The 27,179-nt window shown below is 38.5% G+C and overlaps 2 protein-coding genes across 6 annotated transcripts; both read left to right on the top strand.

The window, feature by feature from the left end:
• Positions 1–940: 940 nt before the first annotated feature.
• On the top strand, positions 941–15,141 carry zfhx2 (zinc finger homeobox 2). Of its 2 annotated transcripts, none has more exons than XM_066665434.1 (5): positions 941–1,077; positions 5,532–5,690; positions 6,137–6,197; positions 6,291–10,288; positions 12,041–15,141. In XM_066665434.1, the coding sequence occupies exons 1-5, from the start codon at positions 1,072–1,074 to the stop codon at positions 12,401–12,403; spliced, it is 4,587 nt and encodes a 1,528-aa protein (XP_066521531.1). In that variant the 5' UTR covers positions 941–1,071; the 3' UTR covers positions 12,404–15,141. The 2 variants fall into 2 exon arrangements, with proteins under 2 accessions (XP_066521531.1, XP_066522381.1); XM_066666284.1 differs by lacking the exon at positions 941–1,077 and adding an exon at positions 1,448–1,550.
• Positions 15,142–16,400: 1,259 nt separating this feature from the next.
• On the top strand, positions 16,401–26,925 carry pabpn1 (poly(A) binding protein, nuclear 1). 4 transcript variants are annotated; one of them, XM_066679899.1, is made up of 8 exons: positions 17,183–17,286; positions 18,581–18,640; positions 19,654–19,762; positions 20,437–20,504; positions 21,486–21,592; positions 21,937–22,024; positions 22,116–22,270; positions 26,302–26,925. In XM_066679899.1, the coding sequence occupies exons 3-8, from the start codon at positions 19,687–19,689 to the stop codon at positions 26,501–26,503; spliced, it is 696 nt and encodes a 231-aa protein (XP_066535996.1). In that variant the 5' UTR covers positions 17,183–17,286; positions 18,581–18,640; positions 19,654–19,686; the 3' UTR covers positions 26,504–26,925. The 4 variants fall into 4 exon arrangements, with proteins under 4 accessions (XP_066534200.1, XP_066534356.1, XP_066535186.1 ...); XM_066678103.1 differs by lacking the exons at positions 17,183–17,286; positions 18,581–18,640 and adding an exon at positions 16,401–16,873 and having other exon boundaries at positions 26,302–26,924; XM_066678259.1 differs by lacking the exons at positions 17,183–17,286; positions 18,581–18,640 and adding an exon at positions 16,401–16,873 and having other exon boundaries at positions 24,689–26,444.
• The last annotated feature ends 254 nt before the right edge of the window (positions 26,926–27,179 follow it).

Below are 27,179 nucleotides of genomic sequence, written 5' to 3'. Positions count from 1 at the left end.
CAGGCAGATTCAGCACCGCCCTGCTACATTTCTGCACGTCATGATGCGCAGCATTTCGCAGAAATCTTCTATGTATTTATTTTTTATTTATTTATATTTATATATTTATATTTTCTACAAGGTTTTGCTTCATGTCCAGTTTCAACAGTTTTTTTTTACATGATAGTGATGTTGAATAAGATGATTAATTAAATAATGAATTAAATAAATTATTAAATGCTGACACAATTTTTTATTTTCTATTTATTTATTTGTATATATTTTTTTATTTTAGTATGTTTTAAAACTCTTAACAACAACAAAAAAAAAAACATGTAATTGTTCCAATGTATTAGGATAATGTATTTTCAAACAATAAGTGTACATTATTTAGGTTTGTTCTTTTTCATATTTTCCCCAATTTTAGAAAAGATTGGCCATAGTGTGTTGAATGTGGTGTGTAATAAATATGGAGATACCTTTCTGGGGTTTTTTTAGAATATGTAATAGTATAGGTTATATAATATATAAGACATATAATGTAATATATTAATTATTAACATCTTATTATATATATTATTAGTTGCATTTATTTGATAGATTTATTTGAAGACATTTTTAAACTAAATAAAAACCGGTTTACACCTATTTAACACACCAATCTCTCCTATCAGCATTAAACTGCAGACTGTAAACCGACAGGGGTCTGCAGTGCTTATTAAAGCCCATAACGTGGCTGAAATGGAATGACATAAACTGAAATTACTGAATAAATGTGACTGCGACTTTTACGCGCTGTATAAATTCTATTATTATTATTATTATTATTATTATTATTATTATTATTAAACTGACTGCTTGTGGTTTCTCTGGTTTTTGTGAATGTGTGTGTGAGCTTCGGGGGAGCTGTTGTGTGTTTACTAGAGAGAGCGAGGGAGAGAGAGAGAGAGAGAGAGGTGGGGGGAGAGTGAGTGAGTGAGAGAGAGAGAGTGAGAGAGAGAGAGAGAGAGAGAGAGGTGGGGGAGAGAGGTGGAGAGAGAAAACTTTTCAGTTTTAAAGAGGGAGAGGCAGCGTGCTGCTCCGAGTCCCACTATGCAGGTAAACGTGTTGCTTAATTGCTGTGCTCTTAATTAATTAATTAATCACTCAATTAATATGCGCGTGTAGCCAGCGCAGATCCATATCGTGTTGTAGACTTAACGGTGTGTAAAAATGGGAAAGAAGGGCGCCTGGTTGATTTGATTCGTGCAGTTGTTGAGCTTTGTGAAGGGTGCATTTTAGTTGGATCCCAAATTCCCCTAAAAACTTGTACATTTTCTCTGTAATTAGTGTGATCACATCAAAGGACACTATTATTAGGTGTTAATGATGGTATTGGGCATTGAGAGACGATGCATGGTCATTGTTAATCGAGTTAAAAAGCCGATTAAAGAGCTGTTTGCTGTTTGTTGTTTGGAGAAAGAAATGCATTAATTAAAATAGCCCAGCCTGGGTGTAGGCCGCAGTGTCAATGCCGGAGCAGACAGCGGGAGGTCCGTGAGCGTCTGCCCGGCTGAGAGGTGTCGTCCACGGTAGAGTGTCTCTAATTTAGCCCGTGGCTTTTTGGATGAAATTTCAATTAGTGATGTTTCTCAGGTCGATGTGAATGTGAAAGTCACGGGTCGGCTTTCCGTCCTATCATGGGCCCGTTTTCCAGCTTTATTTTATAAGTTAAATTGAGCTTGGCGACGTAATTAGTGAGCTAGCCAATTTGTTTAGTATTTTGAAGCTTATAAACTAATCACCAAAGAACCAAACGTCGAAATGGTGATTTAAAAGGGCTCGAATTCGACTAACATCGCTAAGAATAAAGCCAGAATCGATCAAAAACCTCATCCACGCAGGAATAGTTTGTTTAAAAACGTCCTATTTGGTGATAATCGTGCTAATTGGGGGTGTTAGCTCCACACCAATCGTGCTAATGAGCCTGTGCGTTAATTAACACAGTTATAAACTCTTATAGCGGTCTCAGGATGCTGGGTTAATATGATTTATATGATTTATGTCGAGTATAAGGATTTTAAGGACGTGTTGGACTTTTCTAATTAGTTGTTAGTACTTTTATTTGGGAGTCCAGTAGCAGCAAAAGCTAATTGGCGTGGACTCGCAGCCTATTCGCCAGCTGCTTATTGGAATTCTTGGCTCCACCTTAAATGGTGCACAAGTTCCATTCCAGCTCCCAAGACGATAGAATGGAACGACTGCACCATTTAAGGTGGAACGGAGAATTCCATTAAGCAGCTGGCGAATTGGACGCCAACTTAAGCCTTATTGGATATTTTGAAATATTTTACGTTCAAAAACCCTCTAAAAACTCAAATATGAACAGTTTATGCGCTAATTTCCACGTTTGTGGTTCGTTCCTTTTACTGATGGCCAGTTTGTTTGTTTGTTTATATTTATTTTAAAGCGACATTATACTGCAGAAATTTATCTCAGTTGTTATTTAATCAAAATATGTCAAGTGGTTTATTGATTATTATATGTAAAACTTAAACGGTCTTGATGAGGATTATCATTAAGTAGTTTGGATTGATTGTTTATGGTTTAGGTTATTTTTTATTTGTTTCAAGCACTTCAGTCTGTCATTTTGAAGGAGATGTGGTGTTTTGGCCTAATTTTTGGCATCAGATCAGTAATGATATTGTTTGTGGTGTTATTTAATAACAATATAATATATTATTGCTATTGTTTTTATTTATTTGACATTTTCAATTATCATTTGCCAAAATTACATTAACTTCTATTTTTAGTGAAAAATGTTTTTATTTTCCCTTCTTAAAAATTACCATTTGGAGATAGTAATAATATCTAATATTGATTTGGCCATTTTTTAAATACTTCAAAAACTATTCTGTCAATTAGTCCTTGTTGAAATTGGTGTGCAGATCAAGTTGGAGTTGCTTAAAGGGCCCATGCCATTCAAATCCAAATTGTCCTCTCTTTATATCTTAAAATAGCTAAGTGTTCTCTATAGTTTTATAAGCTGTAAAAGGTTCAAACCACTGTCCATGTGTTGGTCTACAGCAGTTTAACACAGTTATGTTAAATTTATAGTGTTTCAGCCTGGATTGCTTGTTGAATGAGGTATGTCAGAACAGGATATGCAATGAGAATGAAGGTAAATTTACATATACATGTATTAAGGGAGTGGTAAACAAAACGCATGAATTAATTTGTAGTTATAGAGCGATGTCATATAATCTATTTAAAAATGTATTAAGACAGTTTTGCATAAACTGAAATACATAGCAAAAAATGGACCTTCAATGAAATTAATAAAAGACAAATGTAGAATAGGGTCCCTTTAATGTGACCTCAGCTCTAGTTATTAAACTGTAGCAGCTGAAATAATCGTCACTCTGTTACAGAAGGGCACTAGTGTGTGCAGCACTACGGCTAATTGTGTTTGCTCGTGTTTACTGGGGATTAAAGGGGATTTTTAGCAAATGTCAAATTTTATTGCACACTGTTTGGCAAAGGTTGCTGTGGAGCAAGTACTGAATAATAGCTGATTTATGTGACTGTTTTTTTAAAGAGGAATTTCACTGATGTTTACAAAAATAACAACTTAAAATCTAAACAAAGTCTCGGATAGGAAAATGCTCATCAATTTCTGTCTCACCAGGAGGGTGGTGTTGGTAAAATGCCATAATGTGGCAAGAACTTGTATTAGGTTTTTTTCTGACTGCAGAGGTGTCAAATGTGATGTTTGATTTAAGCTTAAAGCAGCAGTGTTTCAGTTGGTCATTGGTTAGTCAGCTCTGCTGGAATAGAATTAAATGGAGATAGTCATGAAGTATCTGCAAGGCAGAACCGGTCCCGTATGGTTTTATGCTTCAGGAGGATTGGTCTAAAGGATATGAATAGTCATTTTTGTGCAGAACAACTGTCTGTGGTAGACATTCAGCTTAAATTATATGGGTTTAATTCTACTTACTGCAGTGAAGCACTAATTATTACGTTTACTTAAAATTTATGGTCAATGTTAATGCTTCCCTAAGAGCCAGAAACCAATCATGTTGATATCTGTTAACTTCAAATGGCATAGCATTATATGAAATGCTGTAACATCCTGAAACAGTGAAAACAGGTCAGTAAGTGGAAAAATACATGGCGTACATGAAAGCAGAATGTTTGTTAAAGACTAAAATGTTTAGGTAGTTTGCTCTGTCTTGCTGTAGGAGTAGCTTGATCCTGGCTGTTTCAAATGTGGATCAGTGCATTGCACCCATAAGTGCACAACAACGTAAACTGCAATATTTTTATACGTCATCCACAGTTTTTGAAAATGAGTATGAGAATTATCAGTTCACACGCATCCAGATTTTTTTGAAACCTTAATGTAATTAATGTCTGGTTTATAAAATGAAATTTTCAGACAAGTCAGTTATTACACTGTATAACACTGAGATCTTGCTGTTAACCAGCTCATAACATTTTATGATGCTGTTTTAATTTGTAAACTAGTCATTTCCATATATGAATACTGCTGCCACAAATGGCTAATAGAATCCATGTACCTGTGACCTTCACTAAACTTTGCTTTTGTAAATACATTCCTTAACTGGTGTTTAGCAATGTGCTGTTTCTCTGTGGCCCACCTCTGCAGATCTACATAAACAAAGTAACTCAAAAAATGACATGGTGTAATATTCATAAGTAACATGACCCTTAATTACCACAAAAACCAAGTGGTTAACCAGCTAAACCAGATATCAGGTATCTCTTCGTTTTCTGTGCTGAGAGAGAGATACAGATTGGTTGCTTTGTTGTTGGTTGCCTCTGCTGCTGCTAAGGACAAAAACGGTTTGATTGAGATTTCTCAACTTGCTTTAATTGGAAATTAGTATTGAATATTAAGTTGTCTTTTTAGAGAACAGGTACAAACAAATTTTTAAAACCTGTGTCTACTGATATTTAAGGAGTGGAGGACAAATGTTTGTCATTTTTTGATATGTTATTCTGTACGCTTTAAATGTTTTCAGTTTAAAATGTTTAAATTTCAGTGCATTTAATTTTTAATTCATTGTTTAATATATAAATATGTTGTTTGGCATATTGACAAATGTTTGTATCCGTATTGGCTCACATGATTTTTTTTCTTTTATACTTTTAGAACTTGTATTCAATTTTGCCAGAAAATTGTCAACCGAAGCACACGGTTAACAAGCGTACTGTGTATTCAAAACTATTTCAGCAGAGAATGGTGGCTTTCATCATCACATCACACATGGTGGGTGGGGGGGGGTGGTGCATGATTTATCAATTTAGCCAGATAACTTAAGCCCAAAATCAAGCCCTTCCAATAGGAATAGCGGTCAGGAAGATTCCTATTGGACAGCCCTCAACTGGGAATATCCCCATGGTCTATAATCTTAGCACGATGCAGACGTTTACAGAGCTACGTGCCACCGTTGTCAGAGTACCATTGCTGGTTATGCTGTGCAGAAAGAAGCATTTCACAATATTTAAATACACCCTGATGGCGAATTTGTCCTTTCTGTTTCCAGGAGGAGCTGGGAGAGACTATGGGCGGAGACAGTGATGGACGATTGTTTTGGTTGTGCCCTTTGTGTCAAGATCCTCATGTGGACCGTGAAGCTTTGGCATCGCATTTGACTGAAAAACACAGCGTGCTTCCTGCTTGCCTCGATAAGCTTCTGGACATTGTGAGTAATATTTCAGTCATTATTTACTTAATTAATAGACTCTTTATTTAGTCTGTGTATGATACAGTGCTTGTATTATTGCTGCCCAATTTTACAGTGTTATGATATCCAATGATGATGTGAGGTTGGTTTGTTCTCCCTGTGTCTGTGTGGGTTTCCTCCAGTACTCCTATAGTCCAAAAACATACGTTGGTTGGGTTTATTGGTTGTGCAAAACTGTCCACAGGTGTGAGAGTGTGAGTGACTAGGTGTGTGATGCTCTGTGATGGAACTGTTGCTCTGTCCAGGCTGTATTCCTGTCTTGTGTCCAATGTTTCTGGGTCGCACCAAACACATTGTGACCCTGAACAGGATGAAGAAGTTACAGAAGATGTACGAATGAAATATTTCTCCAAAAAAAAAAAAGTTTTTCCAGAAAACCTTGAATCTCTTCTCCTTTGTTTAAGGTGGTTCCTATTCATCGCCCCAGTGAGGAAGACGGAGAATCCAGCTCCCAGAAAGATACCAGTGAGTTTTCCATCAATAATTTTAAGCTTTGTTTACTTTCATACCCTCATAAAATTACACATACTAACATTTTCTCTTTTTCCTCTTTCAAAGATGGCATATCACATCAGAAGTTATCAGAACACACCAGCTCCCCTTTAATGGCTTCCCACAAGGAAGATGAAGATGAAGGTGAGGTAGAAGGGGAATATACAGATGCAAGTGACAAAGATGTTTCCTCCCAGGATAAAGAACTGGAGGACGAAAAGGCAGGAACCAAAAATGATGAGAGTGACTGTGGTGGCTTGGAATCGGATGCTGACAATTCTGGGCAAGTGGCAAAACCATCAGAAGTCTCTGAGAAAACTGAAAAATCCACCAGAAGGCAACTCCCTGCCCCACGTGACACCCGTACATTCAAGTGTTATGCCTGCCTGAAGTTCTTTCACACTAGATCAGCACTCAGCGTCCACTATAATTCAGCCAGCCACATCCAGAGGATGAGGACAGGAGGGAATGATAATGATCCTTCAGCCCCTTTTCTCTCACGCCCATACATCTCTAACAAACCATACCAGTGTGCTGTGTGCCGTGTCTCCTACAACCATGCCATCACCCTGGAAAGTCATCTGAAGTCTGTGCTGCACCAGAGTCGCATCAGGAACGCCGGGAATGCTGCCGCTAGTTCCACAGCTAACACTGGAAGTGGAAGCGCAGTGGCAGCCACCAACCTGACCGTTACTACCACAGGTAATACCACACAGTTACCTTTTGCCACAACCAGTAACTGTGTCACGCAGGCACGCTTGACCACATCATCAGCGATGACCAAAGAAGGAGATAAGGTTCAGCCTCAGCTAGCTCCCTCGTTGCTTTCTTCTCCAGTAGCCTCAGCACAGGCAGTTTCTGCTTTCCTCACTCTCCTAACCTCCAGCCCAAACACTCTCCCACACTCCATCCTCCCTTCTCTCATTGCTGCTGGGACAGGAACCAGTCAAGGAACCACTACTCCTCAGATAATACCCCAGCCTCAGATGCTTGTACCCCTTATCCTGAATGGGCTCCAAACCCAAACTCCAAGCCCAGAGTCCCCAAAACCACTTCTGCAGCAACCTGTACCCATCGTCGGTCTCAATGCAGCACAGCAGGCTCTCTTAGCCCAAGGTCTGAGTGGTTTACAAAGTCAGTGGCCCACTTTTGGACCCTCTCAAGTGACTCCAGAGGAGAAGGACTGTGCAGAGGAGAAGGGTGCACAAGCAAACCAGAAACATGAGATTAAGCAGGAGCTGAGTGATCAAGAAGTCCTGCAAAAGGCCAGCCCAGTGAAAGTGGAACCTAAGCTGGAATGTAACACTAGTTTATGTGAGAATAAAGATGAGGAAGGCATGGTAGTTGGTAATAAGGAGCAGGACGTAGATGAAATTTCTGAAGGGGAGAGTGCAGAGGTAAATGCAAAAGGGGCTCCAAGTATCGACGCAAATAAGGCCTCAGTAGCCCAAGTCCTTCAGTGTAGTAGCCCATCATCCTGTCTTAGTGAATCTAGTCAGAGTCTTTCGCTAAACCTTGACCATCCTCTTCATAATCCCAGTGTAAAACCTAGTTCTTCAAACACTAACCTTGCCTTAACTTCCTCAGGCCACATGAGTGCAAAGTCTCGGCCATTTTTGTCCTCAGGGCCTCCAGCGCTAACTGAGTTTCAGTCTCAGGTTCTGTGGGCCTTTCTCGAGTCCCGAAATGAGTCTGATGCAGCTAGTCCGCCAAGAGAAGACTGCGAAGCCCTGGGCAGGGAGGTAGGGCTGTCTGAAGAGGAGGTGCGAAAATGGCTGTTGGATGCCCGTCATGCCAAAGATAGGCAGAATGCAGAAGCAATGGAACAGGATGAGAGAGACGATAGTATCGAGGATGAGGAAGGTGCTCTGATGATAGACGAAAGTGACTATGCACAGAGTCCGTCGGCCACAAGTAGCCATGCGATAGACCTGTCTAACAGTGCAGAAAGGCACAGGGAAGGCCAAGGGGACTCTTGTTTGACTTCTGACTCAGAGGGTGAAGAGTTCTATACCTCTGTTATTGTGACCGATGAGGAGAGTCAAAGTAGTTCGTTGAGGGAAGAGCCAAGTAGCCCCACTAAACAGGCTTTGCAGGTAGAAACTTCAACTGAAAAATCAGGGGGTGGAGGAAAGGTCCTCCGTTCCACTACAGTCTTCCTCTCGGATGCAGAGGAGGATGATGATGATGAAGGTGGAAAGAACAAAAAGAGGAAGAGGGAGATAGACAAGGAGGAGATAGAGTGCAAGAAGGAGAGGCAGGATACAGATCTTGACCTTCAGTTAGAAGCCCAAGCTGACCCGCCTACTCCTCTTTCAGTTGCAGTTGACCATCAGGGTCTTCCAGCTGGAATCTTGCAACCTTTGCCCCTTTCCCTTTCTCTTGCTCCATTTTCCACTCAGTTATTCAGTCCTTATGTTCTCTCAGTTCCTTCTTCTGTTGTTGGAGTTGGTGTTTCTGAAGGAGATCGGGCCAAAGTAGGAACTTTCACCAATCCCACAACTGTTGCTAGAAGTCAAGCTCCATTCTCTGCCATTGGTTCTCTTGCACAGTCCACACGATTCTTATCCAATGGCAGTGACTGTGAGTCTGCCTTAGACCTTAGTATGGGGAAAAACCACAGCTCAACAACATCTGTCTCAGCGAGTAATAAGTCGTCAATACAAAAGACACATTTGCTTGATGGTCTTGGACTAAGGCCGGCAACAGTGAGTGTTCCTGCAGATGGCAGTCTTATTGTTGTTCAAGTTAAGCCGGATTCTGCCATAACAATCCCAAATTCTGGCAACAGCAACTTTAACAGCAATAACTTGGCCAAATCTAGCACTGTGTTCATGAGGGCAGCAGAGAAGATGAACACCTCTTTAATGGAGAAAGAGAAACAGAAAGAGGGCGACAGAATGGGAGATCAGAAACGACCTAATGCACGACGGTTACGAGACATGAGAAGGTCCAGGACTATCATTCAAGCTGATCAGCTAGATGTGCTTTATGGATGTTATTTCAAAGACCCAAACCCTGGAAAGCATGAATTTGAGCAAATTTCAGAGTGGGTGCATCTGCCAAAGAAAGTGGTCCAAATTTGGTTTCAGAACATGAGGGCTAGAGAGCGGAAGGGGGAGGTCCGCTTTATCAGTGATGGCACCTTGGCAGCTGTAGGCAAACCTCTTATCAAGTTCACTTGGCCACTAACAAAGCCCATTTTCTCAAGTACCCCCAAATCTAGTCCAAGCCAAACAAGTCCTGGCTGGGTCACTTCCAAGCAACAACCTGGAAATGTTCTTCCAAAGGTAGAAAAAATTAAAGAGGAGAAAGAACCACTGAAAATTCCCATCCAAGCTTTCAGTAGGCCAAAGGAGGCGATGGCTTCAACCTTTGCCAGCAGTACATCAGCACTCAAAACCAAAGGACAAACAGTAAGTGCAGTTACAATGGTTAAAATCGCCCCCAAGGCTGTGGCACCTGCAATTACTGTTCCTATATTAAACGCTGGGTCTACAATCACAACTCGAACCCCCCAGAAGAACAAGGATGAGGAACAGACTAAACTAGACCTGCCAGAGCAGAAGGATAAAGATCAAGAAAAAATCAGCACTGGTTCAGTTCACCGGATGGTGCCAAAAGTGTCCACTACACAAGTAAACAAACCTTCCATTGCAATGTCTCAGAAACACAACGGGCTGAATTTCTTGACTCAAAAGGGTCACATCAAGATTAATACCCTCTCCCGAGAGCAGTTGGGTTTGAGTACCCCGCGGTCTACACTCACTACAGCAGTCGCAACCCCATCAGTGACGGTTAGCACACCACAACAACCACCATCCAGTCAAAGCCAAAAAGAAGCAAGTTACACACAGCACTCCACTCCAAGAAGACCGCGAACACACCTGAACTGTCTGCAGTTGTCAATCCTTCAGTCCTGCTACGAGACCTGTGCTCACCCCAATGCTTTAGAGTGTGAAGCAGTGGGGACAGAGCTCGGCCTGCCGCTCAAAGTGGTGCAGATTTGGTTCCAGAACACTCGCGCCAAGGAGAAACGCTGGAGACTGCAGCAGGAGAAGCTGGTAAGAACATATCTACACTGCACATTGGCAGGAAATTCAGATTTTAGAACCTGTTTTACTGGCGAGGTTATGAATTTTGACTTTTGAATGAAGTGAGTCAACATTTTGTGTCAACTACAATCCTGGCAGTCTCCTCAAACTTAGCCCCTCAACAGAGATTATGTATCATAGCATATGCAACAAGTACTTGTTAATATTGCAAACAGTATATATATATATATATATATATATATAATATTCCATTTTGCTGATGAGGAAAATGTGAAGCAGATCTTTATCGTCTTTACGGCCATGTACAGTACAAAATGAGATAATATGACGACATTCCAGGACTTTAGGTTCAACATTCATGCATAAATATAAAGTATGGTGATAACGTTTCAGACACCTGAGAAAATGAGACTTTAAAAATGTAAGAATTTATTTGACCAAAACACAAACCCACAATATTAAAATAAAACCGAACCCCATTATTCCAGTGTGTGTGTGTATGGGTTGGTTTAACCCTTTCTGCATCTCTCCTTGTGACAGTCCAGTATTACTTGAGGTTACCAACCAAGCCCTAGTTTTAGCGGTTATTAAATACTTCATTATATTAAATCAAGTGTTCTGTTGATTTAACAAATCCATATGATCAGGAGAACATCTGGAAAAACACTTTGTTCTTCACTCACTCACAACACACACACTACTTTTTAGAACAAAAAAATCCTTTTAGTTTTGCTATATTTGTTTTTGTGTTTATTGTAATTATATGTAATTTTATTATGCTTTTATACATTTATGTTTATTGAAAAGATAAATTATTTTAAATAATAATAATGATCTTAGCTGCCTAAGACCTTTGCACAGTAACAGTGCTGACTTAAAAAAAAGTCAGCATGATTATTATACATGAAGGAATATATCACTGATAAACTGTCGATCCTTAGTCAGTAAAATTAAAGTGTCCGTGTGCGGAAAATCTAAACATATATTCAGTAGCTGTGAATTAGATAAAACATACCTGTGATAGCCATTATTGGTGGTCTATGTATTGTCCCAAAAATAACCATGGTACATCATATTATATATTATTATCATTATAGAACCATTTTATGCCACTGATATAAAGATAATATATTAGAATAATAATGTAAATACACTGCTTTAAAGAACAAAATTTTAACAGAAATATATTTGACTATTCAGATAATGGAACTGAAAATAAAATAAGAGGCAAGGCAAGTTTATTTATAGAGCACCTTTCATACACAAGTGCCTTTCAAAGTGCTTTACAGAGTCAAAAGTAACAGTAAAAAAGCAGTTAAATTAAGAGCAAAGGGGGGAAAACATAAAACTATAAAAATGATAAAATAAAACCATTGTTTCCAAACATAAAAAGAGGGAACTGAACAGTGAGATTGGCTAAAATATTGGTGTTCGTTCTCAGGTAAACATACACAGAAGTAAATACAATGGACAGAAAAGGTCAGCAAGAGTTATTGAGGAAATGTCTGTACTTTATATGATAAGTTGTTGATATATTTATTGTGGGGATAGAAGCTGTGTGCCAGTTTGGTTGTCCCTAAGTGGATGCTGCAGTACTTTCTGCTGGATGTCAGATGAGTGAATACCTTGTCGGATGTGTGAGACGAAGTGTCCTACAAAATGCTGGAGGATTTGCAGATGCAGCATTCTCTAAACAAATGTGTTGTTTTGAATACGACCATGTTTCTGATTATAACTTCTCTACTTTTCCCTGTTATACAGTCTCCTAACTGCACTGACCCTTCCAAGAAGGTGGACATAAGCTCAGGCAGTTACCTTCAGTACAATGCGCTCAGAGCTAATCGTCCAATTTTACCCAAGCCCGTGCAGCTGACTGTTCTGGAATCATCTCCACTGCCGGCAGTGGGCCAGCCCGCGGCACGCGAGACTCTGCGAGGGAAATGCGAGGTGTGCGACGTGGAGTTTGAGTCGAGAGCCGCAGCTCGGGATCACGTCTTCTCTCCTCGGCATTTGGCCACTCTGAGAACCACTAACTTTGGTCAGCCGGCAACACTAGTCAACAACGGCTCGTCTGGCGTCGCCAGCCAGTCTTCTTCCACATCACCAGCCAGCAGCACCAGCTAAAAAAAATACAGACTCGAAGCTGGCGCATTTACTGAACCTACTTTAAGCTTTTAACACAGAAAGGTGCTTGTCTTCTCAAGCTAAAATTCTGCGAGTGGGGCTCTTTGGGAACATTTCTGCTGCCTTCACCACAGCAGGGATGATATTCTTCGGTTCTAAACGAGAACTTTGTTGAATGACTTCTTCTTGCCGCCACATCAGTTCACTAAAAAAAAAAAAATTACAGACACACTCAAAGTAATCCAATGAATGGTAATAATGGACAAACCTGCAAACGCTTATGTGGTAATGGTCCTTTTATGTCTTTCACGCTCTGTCTGAGTTTTTAAAACACGTTTTCTGTTGTGCTTGTTTATTATTCTTATTCTTATTATGATTATATTATTATAGATAATCTTCTCATGCATTTTCAATCAAGCTCCATGTTGTGGGAACTTTGGGAGAAATTCAAACTCAAATCCGAAGTGATCAGGATCAACGACGGTACCGCTTTTGTTTGAGATGAGGGATAGTCTTCGATTTGCTTCCATTTATTTTTATTTTATTGTATTATTATTTTTTTTTTTTACTGTATTTCATTTTGAATATCAAGTATGTAATTCAAATATTCTAAGGACTTTTAAAGAAGTGTCTTTGAGATGTCATTATTGGTTCATAACTGGGAGTTTTAGAGCAGAGCTGGATTATGAAATATGTTAAAATACACAAATAATAAATGAACAGTTCAGGGATGGGCATAAAACATGCATAAAGTTTAAGGTAATTTTTATTACAGAAAGCAAAGGATTTTAAATAGGATTTGAAATCCATGCTATTGAAAACAACAAAGGAAGCTGTTAAAGACACAGTTGCCTCCTTAGATTTTCTAAATGGATCCATCCTGACAATCTTGCATTTTATATTTTTGAAAGCTCCAAGACTAAAGCTAAAGATGTCAAATGGCCGTCATGCAGCACTTTGTTCCTTTTAGAGTCTGATGCATTTTAGACGTTTCCCACATTGCTTTGAATAAACATTTTGTTGTTTTATCTAGTGATGTCTTTACTGTACGTCGGAGTCGGCCAACACTTGAGTGTTACCAGCTATTTTGCTGTTTCGTTTTTTATTTTTTAAAGAGACCTGACAGAAATGGATCAGACCTAGCCGCTGTGCACAAAGCCAAAGTCGAATCTCTATCATTTTAGTGCAGTTTGTAAAAGATTTTTGATAGGGATTTGTGAAACATCAGCAAATTAGGATCGTCTGTTCTCTAATTTTTGTGTCATAAACCCCAGTGTATAACAAATAACTACAGCTTATTTACAGTAAGCAATCCTTTTCATTAGGGATGCACAGTGATATCGGGATTATATTAAAGTCATTACTTCGGTATTCAGTGTTTTACCTGTTAAACTCTGGAAGAGCTATTGAGCATTTTTATTGCTTGCATTTTATTCAATTTGCTGAAAATCTTTGGAAACTAATTAATAAATGAATTCTCTTTTACTAATCCAAATGGATTTAATCTTCTACATTTCATAAATGAGAAAATAGATATTTATCAGACACATTATGGGCATCCCATAAAGCAAGATTTCTCAGCTTGATAATTTAAGCCCAAAGTTGAGGAACATCCAAAAAAATAAACAATAAATGCTTCTCAGCTCATTTCCTATTGGACAGGCTTAACTCTGGGCTTAAGTTATGTGGCTAAACAGAGAATTCCTGCTTTGTGGAATACCCTAAAGGCCCAGAGATCCCATATCAGTACATCCCTAGTTTTTTTTTATTTTTTTTTATCTTTATTTTTGGGAGGAAAAATTTGTGATCTGTTTTTCTTGTCACCAGTAGTGGTGTTATCCTCTGTGCCCCCCCCCCCTTCCCTCTCCACCTCTCAGAGATAACTGTTTGTTTTAAGGTACTTTATTTTTGTTTTTAATTTTTTTTTTTTGGTTGGTTTTGAAGGACATGAAACAAAAAACTGAGTATCTAAAGAGAACTGTTTCTTTTTCCTCTTGGATTCTAAGTTGTACATTATGATGATGATGATGATTATGATGAATATTATTAATAATGATGCTATTATTAATAGTTTTAACAAAATGCAAAACTAAAAAAGTAACTTTTTTTAAAGGATCTATATAAGAAAATGGTATTCCAAAGTTATTCTTCCTCTTGCTTTTTTTTGTTGTTTTAAAACAATAAAAACCAAAAAGTGTAAAAGTTTGAGGAGAGATTTGTTTAATGCAAAAATTTACTTTTTTCCCACGCTGACACTTTGAGGCCAATTCCAGGACTTTATTTTACGCGGAGCTGCCTTTTCGATCAACACAAGGTGGAGCACTTAAATTCTGAGGCATCACAGTGATTTAGTAAAAATATGCTCTGTGTGGAGCTCTGAAAGTTTCTGGGCACAGTGCGAATGAATGGGCTCACGTGGTGTCGCACTGTTCAAAGTGGATAGGTCATTTGTTTTTGTCTGATTCTTTTGTTTATTTGTTGTCATTAACACTTTACACTTGTTAACTACTACTTTGTTTTCATTACTATCATCAATATTTTTTATTATTATCATTGATTCATAACGGTTTTTAATAGCCTCTCTACCTTCACTGAGATGGTCTTGGTAAACTGAGCAATTATGGTGACAGTGTTGTTATGAAATACTAGTTTATTGTTTAAGCTTGTTTTTTCTTTTTCCTCTCCTTGTACTCTCATTTTGTGTTGGATCTCCTTTTTTCCTTATACAGAAAAATAAACTGAACTTCCTATAATGATGTTAAGTTTGTTGATAAAAAACAAAACAAAACTGATCATTGTTTTTTGGGTGGAATATATATATTTAGTATTATTTATTTATTTATTTATTTTCAAATTTCATTTTCTTTCATAAAAGAAAATATTCTCAAGACTTATATGTGCACATTGGTTAGTGACAGCCACAAATTTCTTCTAATAAACATTGCCATTTCTAATTCTGTAAACTTAGAGGGTGGGAAATATTGCAAAAATATAAAAACTTAATTCTCAATATATATTTAGTTTCTCTGTACATGCTTTATCGCATTTTTTTAAATACGGAAACTATACAGATTTTTATTAAAGTTTTACAAAAACTACCGCACTAAATCTAAACATATTTAGTATTTACAGTAGTAGTTTACACTGCCTTTCCAAAATTATTTTTCTAGTTCATTTATAATAAATTACATTTAGAGCAGAGCTTGAGAATTTCTTTCATTTTATCTTGAGTCTAAAGGCATTATACTACATTTATCTACTGTGTGACTTTGCATACCAAACCATATTTTAAAATCAGGGCTACATTCAGTTAAAATCACCTGTTATACAGTTTCATAGATGATGAAAGAATTGATTCGTAACATAATGTTAATGCAATATACTAAACGTCTTTCCCCACTATGTTAAAAGTATACATCTAGAACTTGTGCACAGTGTTACCCCATGTATTTTCTGCCAATGATGTTATATTCTTTAATTTTTTTTTCACAGATAAAAACATTTTTAATTTGACCAGGGTGCCTGAGGATTAGCATTAATATGTCATTTTTAATACAAACCAGAATTACAGTCGTATAATAGTTGGAATGTGAGTTAATGAATATTAAAATATTTATTTAATTAAGTTGAGTATTTATATATTTACTAAAATTTGCAGTCTCCATCTTTCTATCCTACAGTGTAAAAGGGTAAAAATATTTGCTAGTGTTTTGATAATAAAATTTGAAATATTTCGCTACTTTGAAAATAATGTATCAAAATTATCTGCACTGTTTTCAAACCCTTAAACGTTGTGCCGCGCGTGGCTGTCGTTGAACGCACCTCTTTCTGTCCAAAGTATGATCCGTGAGTGACGCCCGGGTCATGCAATCACAGCTCACATTCTGCTCTGACAGCCAATTGCAGCTCGAGCTCTGTTTAGGGGGTGTGGCATAATGTCAGCGCATACCAATGAGAGTGCGAGTTGTTGGCTGCAGTGTATGTAGTGCCCGCCCACGAGTCGTTGTGGAAGACGCGGCGCAGGGAATAAAACACATGCGGGGCTTTCAGGCATGTTCATGTGAAATAAGAAAACTGTTTTATCGCATTACGGGGGGGGCCTGAAAGCGGGATTTCGCTGCTGCGCGTTAAAGAGGGTCAAAAAAAGGGTGAAAGAGTAGTTTTGGGAGGTAGTTTTTATTTTTAAAGCGGAAGGAGAGGCCTTTTTTATTCCTCTTTAACCCCCTTGAGTGTGGATTTTTTTTATTTCCCCCTCCTGCCCCTCTATCTGCCAATCTGCCCCTCTCTAGGGGAGATCTAGGCCCTTAAACCTTAAGCGCACAAACACGGAGCAGAATGGCCGAATTTGGGAACGGGTTAACCGAAGAATCGCTGCTGGATTCAGACCCCGGACACCCAGAGCTTGAAGACACGGGCGTGGGCGACGAAGAGCCGGGCTTGGAAGAAGGAGAGGCCGCTATAGAAGACCCAGTGAGTGGAGGACCTTTTTTACACTTTTGTTGATATTGTAGCGTGTGCAGCCACGCATATCTCCACCCGAGCGCCTCGTTAAAGCGTTAGTGATTTTAATTAACGAAGTGGTTCACGTGTGTAGCTTAGAAAACGCGTTTATTCCTGTTTTCTTGCGCCGCTGCCGCCATTCCGGCGCTGAACCCGCGTTTCACCGTCGCCGCCATTTTGGCGCAAAGCGTTGCAGTTTCTGCTGGAGAGGGAGAGGGAGTGAGAGAGAGAGAGTGAAAAAGACCGAGCAGAAAAAAATACCGTGCGGAGATGAGAGAGAGACGGTGGGGGGGCGAGGGGAGAACACGGGCCGCCATTACCGCTGCTGTGGGAGCCTGTCTGCGGAATAAGGGCGGAATAAAAATAAAAAAATTGAGCGCACGGTAAAAATACAAAAGCGGCGCGCTGCTTTTATCCCCTCAGAACTTCAGCCTTGTGGGTTTTAGCGCCTAACGTTAGAGATTTTTTTTTTTCGCGCGGTTTTCTATTCGACTGTTTGCTTGTGTATGTTATTAAGATGTTTTGGGGTATTGTTTCTGTATTGTTTGTTGAAAAGGCGTATACAAACGCGTATTTTGCTTGATATTTGAAGTTGTTGATGCGACCGAATGTGATTTTTAGGTCAGGTTAGCTCGTTAGCTCCCTCTTCTAGTGCGCCTTGTTCGAATCCTCCGTTCCACCTTAAACTGTGCAGGATTTACACTGAATGCTGCGCCATTTAAGGTGGAACGGAAAATTCGAACAAACTCGCTATTTATTCGCGGCACTGTATTCACATTGCCTTTGTCTTATTTATTATTATATTATATACACTTATATCTTTCCCGTTGAAAACAGCGTGTGTAGAAGGACTTAAATAAGGACTAAATTGTATTTTATAGAGAATAACCTCTCTCTTTGTTGTGGGCTTTGCATGCTTTGTATAAAGAGTATTTAATTTGTCTAAACGGGGGTCATTTTGGGTGTTTTAAGATACTTAAAATGTATTTTTAAGAGGTGATGGATCTGATAGATGTGCAGAAAACTAGGTGTGGTGCTCCGGTGTATAACCTTAAGACATAAAGGCGTTATCACGCACGTGTGACTAATGATATCCAACAATTCTAAGCCTATATGCATGATATAATTCTAAATAAAGGAGGATTTGATGCGTGTTTGAAGGTGATGTACGCTGTCAGAAGGGCTTGTATTCGCTGCTGTGCCGTTTTTAAGAGATGGAGCATGGTCAGATCTTGCTGCCCTGCAATGCAGCACTGCCACAAGAGCACAACTCCAGATCTGTGCAGAAAACAGGCATCACGCCCTGAATCTGACTCTTAACATCAATGAGCATGCCTTGTGCTTTCAGACGCCTCATGCCGGAGCCTTATTACCTGTTAGGACACCGTTTTGATACCAGACATGACTGCACGAGTAACAGCATTAAATCTGGCATGCTTAATAGAAATGTGTCAAAGGAAAAACTATAATGATCAGAAATTATATTTTGTGTGTGCACGATTTTCTTTTGTCACCAGTAACAATACATGTCTTAGTTTCTGAAACCAGAATTGCAGGGGCGCTTGAAAAGGCCTTTTAATTTGGCATGCTAAAGTGGAATAGCAACATGTCAAAATGCAGCTCTTACTGACAGGAATGTATTTTTGCATGCATTAACTCCTCTCTCACCTCCTGCAGGGCTTGTATTTCTCAGTTTGCTGTATCAGAATTGTAGTTAGGACAAGTTAAAATGTTTGTGTAAGGCCTTAATTTTTCTTAATTCCAGTGAAAAATGTATGTTTAAGAATGAAGTTTCTAGTGCTCAGTTTCTGAAATCGGAATTGCATCAAAATGCTATTCATAGTAAAACATGTCAGAATTATTGATAAATGATCAATTTTATTAATTTAAATACAAGTTGTAGAATTTTAGTATAAAAAAACAGGAATAAATGATGCATTGTTTGTTTTGTGTAATTTCTGTTGATGCTAAGCACTGTTGGAAAGTGATTAATATGCTACATTTATAAAATGTGAAAATTGGGAATAAACCTACCTGTATTAACATTGCAGAAAATGTAGTTGTATTGTTATAACATTACAAACATAGTAAGCCTAAAACAAATGCTTGAATTTTAGTACTCTAAAGGTTAACTTTTTTCTGGAATTCAATATAATTAATCAAAAAAATTGGTTAGAATATCTTGCCTTTATTTTTTTTTATATTAAATATCAGTATTTTGTAATGTACTTGAAGTGCGCACTGTGTAACTATCATCTAGGAAAAACATGTATTGGGTCAGAATATGCTCAACATTAAAGGAAAGAAACAAAGAAAAAAGTGTCAGCTGCCCCTAGAGAGTATTCTTCCACAATAATAGAATACAGTAAATGCAAAGTTGAAGTTTTAACACAGATATAATCAATACACTACCATAGGGCACTTTAGGAATCTTTTTAATGATTGTGGATTGTTTCAATTATTCCATCCATTGTTTTTGAATAAATCCAACAGTAAAAATGGAGAGTGAACATTTAGTAAGTTATTATATAATATTAAGAGTATAACATTAGCAATACATTCATTTTTTTTATTTTATATTTTAAAAAGACTTCAGCTCTCTATGTTCAGTAAACCTTTCATAATGAACAGACCAGAAAAAATGATCTAAAATCCATAATTTTAAGCTAATATTAACACAAGTTTTATTACAGCATTCACCACATATTTCTGTAACATTTTAATAAATGTTTTTATGTTTGAACTCCCAGGAGCTGGAGGCGATTAAAGCTCGTGTGAGAGAGATGGAGGAGGAAGCGGAGAAACTGAAGGAGCTTCAGAACGAGGTGGAGAAACAGATGAACCTCAGTCCTCCGCCTGGTGAGAGAGGGAGAGGAGGGTTTGGGGAGGGAAAACAAATTGAGAGGGGGTGTGTGTGTCTGTATTACAGATCTTGCCAGGTGACTCTTAATTTTACCAGGACAGTTTATGGATCTCACTGAACAACTTTAGTCACCCCAGGTTTAATCCTCTGGGGCAGCTCACTGAGTCCAGTTTAATCGAACCAGAACATCTTGCCCCAAACTTCACTAGCTTCTTTGTTTTTGACTCTACCTGTTGGCTCCTGATGTAACCAAACAGTGAGGACAATCTTATTAAACCAGTGAAAAAGAAGAGGGTTTTTCTCTTGGTTTTTGTCAGTGCATTTCACGATAAACTAGGAACATCTGTCACATTATCATATTTGTATGCTGGCACTATTTTCAGATGACACCCAACCATTACCAAAGTTGTGGAATCCCAGAGCACTGCTTCTTTGCTCAACCCTAGTCGGTACTCCTTATCAAAGTTATCACTAACTGTATGAAAGATTACTTCTGTATCTCCTTTACCTATATGTGAACCAGTCCTGTGGTGTTTCTCCCTTTAATATTAAAGCTACTGTAGCTTGTGTAGATGGAACCATATAATTATAGAAAGTAGTCTAATGAGGTGAATATTGAATAGATGTTTATTTTAAGATAAAGACAAATTGTAATTTTTTTTGTCTCCAGCTGGTCCCGTCATCATGTCCATTGAAGAGAAGATGGAGGCAGATGGAAGATCAATTTATGTTGGAAATGTAAGGTTCTCGTCACATTTATCTTTTCTCCAGTAAATGAAATGCTATTCATGTTAATGTTATAACACACACATTGCCTTGGCAATATTCAGAGTAGTTTGAAATGTGAAGTATCAGTCATGATTATTACATGGTTACTACAAAGAATTTTGTTGTTTTAAACTAAATCTGTCATCTTTATAATAGAACCCAGAAGTCCTGTAGCATTCTCTGTGTTCTGTAATAAACAATAATTCCAAAAATTGTCACTAATAGAAAGGAGCAGTGAGTTCATTTAACCCTGCAAACTATACTCACGAATGTGTCGTATTTTATTGTTACATTATTTCAATTAAGTGCAATGCTTGTGTGACGAGAAATCAAATATCTTTATATCTCCTTAAAGAATAAGTATAATTTTCAGAGTCTCTCGTTTGATGGTGACCGTGTTTGAAGGGGATGCATTATAATATGCTCATTGTTCAGTTTTGTGTGCTTCCTAAGTCAGGAAATAAAAAAAACGAGCACTATAAAACGAGTCATTCTGTTTCTGACGTCAAGTGCAGAGACTTGGAATTGCCCAACCCCCTTGTTGGAGTCTGTCCAATTAAAGTGCTGGCCCATGTTTACGCGAGAGCTCAAAGAGAAGGTTAAACACAGCAAAACAGACGCAATGAGTGCGAAGAAATAAAAGCACTGAGTATAAAATGAGAAAGGAGAAGAAGGAGAACAGAGCGAAAACAGCCAAAAACCAGAGCTCCTCGGTCCTCACTGCTGTGCGTGCTGAGTAGCTCATCATTTAAAGGAACAGACGCTCTGAACAGGGCTGTGGCGCTTGTGGGGTTCTGACCAAAGCAGGTCACAAATGTTTCATTGAGAACCAGAACTGTTCCACTGACGAGAAGAGGGGAGATGTAACATAATCAAAGGTTTCGCTTAAAGCCATTGGGAAGTTTAATTTTAAAGATGTGTTTAAGCATCGTTTGTCTTTTTCTCCTACAGGTGGATTATGGAGCGACTGCAGAAGAGCTGGAGGCTCATTTTCATGGCTGTGGCTCTGTTAATAGAGTCACTATTTTGTGCGACAAGTTCACAGGACACCCCAAAGGGTAAGCTACACTCTCACACTGTGCTCTGCTCCAGGCAGTGGCCACATGAATGAGCCGCTCCCTACTGTTGATCAAGAGCAATGGACAGTTTGTAGAAGAAATTATTTAAAGCAGAACTGGGAATCCAGGGGATCGAGTGTGTTTTTGTATTCACTGCCACGGATGGGTTAAATGCAGAAGTTAGATTTTGTTGGACAAAGCACTTCACTTTTTCACTAAAAAAATTGGGGGCAACATCTATTTCATTCTGTTTTTAAAGTCTTGCTTATTTTTTTTGTAGAATTTGAGACACTAGAATTTTTCTCCACATGTAAAACAACTTTCTCCTCTTTCTTGAATGCCAGGTTTGCGTATATCGAGTTTGCAGATAAGGAATCTGTAAGGACAGCCATGGCATTGGATGAATCTTTATTCCGAGGGAGGCAGATAAAGGTAAATGTTAACCCCTAGTGGCCTGGACACGTGAGATGCTGCACATACCGATGCGGTACACATACCTAAGTGCTGTTTTATTTTGTCCCAGGTCGGAGCTAAAAGAACAAATCGTCCTGGAATCAGCACCACAGATCGCGGCTTCCCCAGGGCTCGCTTCCGCTCACGTGGAGGAAACTTCTCCTCATCTCGGGCTCGATATTACAGTGGTTATACGCCCCCCAGAGGCAGAGGACGTGCCTTCAGGTGAGTGCTACAGCATTGTGCATACTTCAGCACAAACACATTTCACTATGCTCAAACACTCTAGCCTAGAAATGGGAACAAAATCAACAGGCCAGGTTACTGTAAAGATAGTGGGGTATTGCACAAAGTAGGGTTTCTCATTTAGCCACATAACCTAGGCCTAAAATTGAAGATTGCCCAGCAGGAATGACCCTTGGATCTTTTCCTATATTGGATAAAAATTAGCATTGCAAGATTGTATTTATTTATGCTAAAAGTAAAAGTATACCAGAGTTTTTCTAGAGCAAGGCAAATTTTAAACGTCTAATGTGACCATGGCTTAATGATGAATAACCCGCGTTAAGTGTAATGTAACCTGGGTTTCTCATTTTCTAGATGGTATCTTTTTGATTGGGAGTTAGTCAGCTTTAAACTGGCACTATACATTTATACCATGATTCAGGTTCATACTAATTTTATATCCAAATTAATTTAATGTTTTTGAAATGCACACTTTCAGCTGCAGTTACTTACAAAACCCCCTGCATTTCTCCATCCTGCATGACCGCCTGCACAGCACTCACCCATCCAAACATCTGCATTTGATTAGCATGCTTAAATTACTGAAATAACATTTTATTTGGTGGTTTTGATTTGCTGAGTAGTCATGGCCATAATGTGAACTTTTATATTTTGGAGTCTTGCTAGAAATGATTAAAAAGTGTAGGGTTTGTAGAAGAGGAGAAATTGGTTTGCCTTCAAGTTCTATTGTGAATGATTATCTAGCTCTCTTAAATGTAGTTAAATTAGTTTTACTCTCTTCAAATCGGGACATTTAATTATTTTAGGCTGTTTTGTGATGACTGTTATCAGCTCTTAAAGAATAAGTTGTGTCTTGGGTGATAAATTGTATTATTATTATTATAGATATGCTGTGTCTATAATAACATACAAACTACAATGGCATGTTTATCCCAATTATGAGCTTCTCCTTAAGTTATGGCCAACAACAAGTTGTGGATCAGTAGGTCTTTACTACCAAAGACTAGAGCAGTATTAATGGAAATTATTTTATATATAGTTCTACTCACGTAAGATGAATCTAACAGCTCTGTTGTCCCTGAATGAACCTGGTTATTCTCCAACATGGGCGGCCATGTTTAAAATGCGTTTAATATAGAATTCTTCCAGACCAGAAGGTATCAAATTATGAAGAAGTATCTGTGGATGAAATGACTTGGAGATCTTGTTTTTTTTTTTTTGTTTTTTTTTTTTAAACGTTTTTAATACATGAACTTATTTTGTGCTGAACTACATGAACTAACTCGTGCTGTTGACCTAGTTCTTGTAGTCCGGTACCGGACCACAGTGCTCAGTGATTGGGAACCCACCTGCACTCTAGATTTGCCTGAAGTCAGGGAGTAATCGTCAGGCGTTGTAGCAGAGAGTGTTTTTGTTAAATGCGTTGTTGGCCTTTCTGCACGACCTTGTGGCCAATTTGTTGAAAGATGGTTTTTAGAGAAATCTGTTTTTCATTAATTAGAAACATGGCTTTGTCTCTTGGAATATTTTTAGACGACCTATATTTTACAGAAGGAATATATTGCCCAGCTTTATTCTACATAAGCTTTTTCACTCCCAGAAGGAAGGGTTCATTCCTGCAGCCTGATGTTGACCTCAATATCACAACTTTTCAGAATTTAGTGTGAGCTGTGCTTTTAACAGCACATTAATGATGGCGGATGGGGTGGGGGGTTGTGTGACTGAGCTTTTGTTTCTTTGTTTGGTCGTCTGCTTTTTGGATTTCCAGTTGCTTTGAATTGATATCTTTTTGGCCAAGTCTTTCTGGAGTGTGTGAGTGTGTACTTTTGTGATTTGCAAGACGTGTGTGTGTGTGGCGCTCTGTGTTGAGGGGCACAAAATGTCCCCGAAATCTCTCCCTTACAGTGACCACAAGGAGGCGCCCTTACAGAGAGAGATAAAGAGGGAGAGAGTGGATGCCTTCACTGTCCCCAACACTTAACATTCCTTTTTATAAAGAAAAAGAAAAATTGCTTACCTTTTTTTAATGCATTCAGAAGCTTCATTGAGCTTCATTTTTGAACATTTAATAATTAAAATCTTGGCATTAATTTTTTTTGCAAATGCTTCATTTGCTTTTATGGTATACATTTTAATCACAATAATCATAAGAATAATCCTCACGATGATTTTGTATACCTGCTTATTTATTACACTGATTTGATTTATTCAGGTTTTTATTTACATATTTATCACTTTCACCTGTTTTTACCTGAGCCCCGTAGGTACATGTGCACACACAGAATCCAAAAAAATGAGCGAAAAAGAAAATATAAAATCTTGAACCGGGGGAAAGAAGAAAAAAAAAATCAAAGTGAACAAGAAAACTCACCCTCTTTTTCTCTCTCTCTTTTCCAGGGGCCGAGGGCGATCAACATCGTGGTATTCCCCTTACTAATACCCCTACCCCTACCCTTCCCTCATCCTCACCCCTTCCCTCATTTTCCCCCCTTTTACCATCCCCAGTACAAAAAGAGAGAAAAGTACCCACCCCTGTCAATAAAAGAAGAAAAAAAAAAGAAGAAAAAAGAAAAAAAATGGAAAAAGAGAGAAAAAAAAAGACAAAGAGCGTCTCCCGGACAGACAGACAGACACACACACACACACCCACACACACAGACAGACGCAGACAGACAGACAGACAGACTGGCCTCAGTGTGGTGGTTGTGTGCGTGTGCTTGTGCCGAGGTGTTGCGGTCATCGTGGGTAAGGTACAAAAACAAAAAAAAAATTTTAATGGTCCTTTATTTTGAGGGGGCGGGGCTTAAAAAGGAATTTTGGAAATTTGGTACCTTTTTATTTTTTTTTGTTTTTGTTTAAAGAAAATGCTCTTGGAGAAGATGATGTTATCTCAGGCTGCAGATGTGTCTCCTTTTGTCTGGCTGTGAGTCAGAAACAAAAGTGAAAATCCAAGTCCACTTGATGTTTGCCAGAATCTAGGAGAGAGATATTTATATTTTTTTTGTTTTCTTTGCCTTTTTTTTTCTTTTCTAATTGTACCGTGGATTTTGTGGAAGTTTATTACAGCAAGAATGTTCTTTTATTTTAATTCCCAAATTTGTGATATTCTGAAGGTTCACATTGCTGCTTTTTTCTTTTGTTTTTGGTTTTTCGTTCCTTTCTGCGCTTTCAAATAGTTATTGCTCACATCCCATCCTCACTTAATTTTTTTTTTTGCGCTCGCCCCTTTTCTTATCTTTGAAAAAATAAATATAAAAAAAATCTGTAGCAGGGATGCACAATATCGGAATCGTACCAGTGTTGGTTTAATTATATATAATAAACACGTCGATTGTTTACAGTACAATAAATACACTGATCAATATTGATTAGATTTGTTCTGTATTTGTTGTGCTGTGTATGTTTAGAATAGTTTAAATCTTTTAATTGACAGTAAATGAAGTCAAAAGTTGAGTTTGAGATTTGTTTTTCTTCAGAAAAACAATGTTAGATTAACTGAAGTATCATTAACCTTTCATTAATTTTACTACGTTAATAGTCAGAGTTGAGTTGGAAAGTCTCTGCAGTGATGATCCAGGTTGATTTCATCAAGTTAATTTATCCACATTAACATAATCTCGAAAGATCGTGTTCACCCTTGTCTCGGTTCCCATATCAGCGCATCCCTACATTCTGCCTCTTCCGTCTCAGTGGTTCCACATTAATCGAGCAATGTGTTTGGTGTTTTCCTTTTCTCATCCCGCCTTCTAACAGTAGCATCTTCAGGCATGACCAGGTTTTTTTTTTTTTTGGGTTTTGTTTGTTTGTTTGTTTTTTTCCCCATTTTATTTTTTTATTTATTTATTATTTTCTATTTTTGGGGGGTGGGGGGGTGTGAAAGTCCTTTTTTTGCATTGCTGTTTTTTTCTGTCCCTGCTGTCTCTTGCACTCTCTCCCTCTCGCGCTCTCTTTCTGTGTGTGAGTGTGTGTGAGAGTGGTGGTGTGTACTAGACCAATTCTTGTCGTTTCAGGTTTCAGGACCAGTGGAGGCTGACCACTCCTCCTCCCCCTGCCGTTGCAGCAGCGCCCCCCACTGTCTCGGCAGCATCTCTCTCTCTGTCCGCTCCCGCCATCCACACTCACCCCATCCTCTCAGTGTGGGGGGGAGGGGGAGGGGGGCAGGCGGACCATCGGCCCACCGCTGGGGGCATTTACTACAGCAACAAGCGTTGAAGCTTTTAAATAAGACACACAACAAAAAACCCCTCTCCCCAATATAAAACATACAGGCTGATAAGCATCAGGCCCTCCACATACATAAAACAAACACGCACGTACACACACACACACACACACACACACAGGTACACTACATATTTAAATAGCCAGAGCTATAAGCCACGATAGCAGCAGCTGGTTTAAATCATCGCAAAGGGAACGAGGCAGAGAGGGAGTTGTAAAAGGGGGGTTGCGATTGGGGGGGGGAGAAAAAATACAATCGTTTTAGAAAGGCCACAATTTCTCTGTGCCATCGTTCCGCCCTGGCTTTGATTAGATGGATTGGGCCACAGGAAATCGGAAAATTTAAATTAATTATAAAGAATATACATGGGTGTGGAGCTTCTGTTTTGATGGGAGAAGATCCTGGGTGGGGGGGAAGGGGGCAGGGGAGAATTAGGAGGAGGTGCTAAGGGTTACCCCTTTTTTATTTTTTTTCCTTTTTTTTTTATTTTTTTTTTATTTTTTTTTATTTTTATTTTTTTTATTTTTTTCCCCCTGAGATGGGGAGTGGGTTTGGAAAAGAAGAATAAGGAGAAAAAAAAAGTGGTTTTGCTTTTTTATTTTTATTTTTAACCCATGAGTCTGTAATAATAGAAAAAAAATAAAAGACATTGTAAAAATGATGAGT

The sequence above is a fragment of the Hoplias malabaricus genome, chromosome 1 (assembly GCF_029633855.1).
Source record: "Hoplias malabaricus isolate fHopMal1 chromosome 1, fHopMal1.hap1, whole genome shotgun sequence".
NCBI classification, from domain to species: domain Eukaryota; kingdom Metazoa; phylum Chordata; class Actinopteri; order Characiformes; family Erythrinidae; genus Hoplias; species Hoplias malabaricus.
The sequence above is the reverse complement of the archived record's forward strand: the minus strand, read 5'-3'. Positions and strand labels throughout refer to the sequence as shown.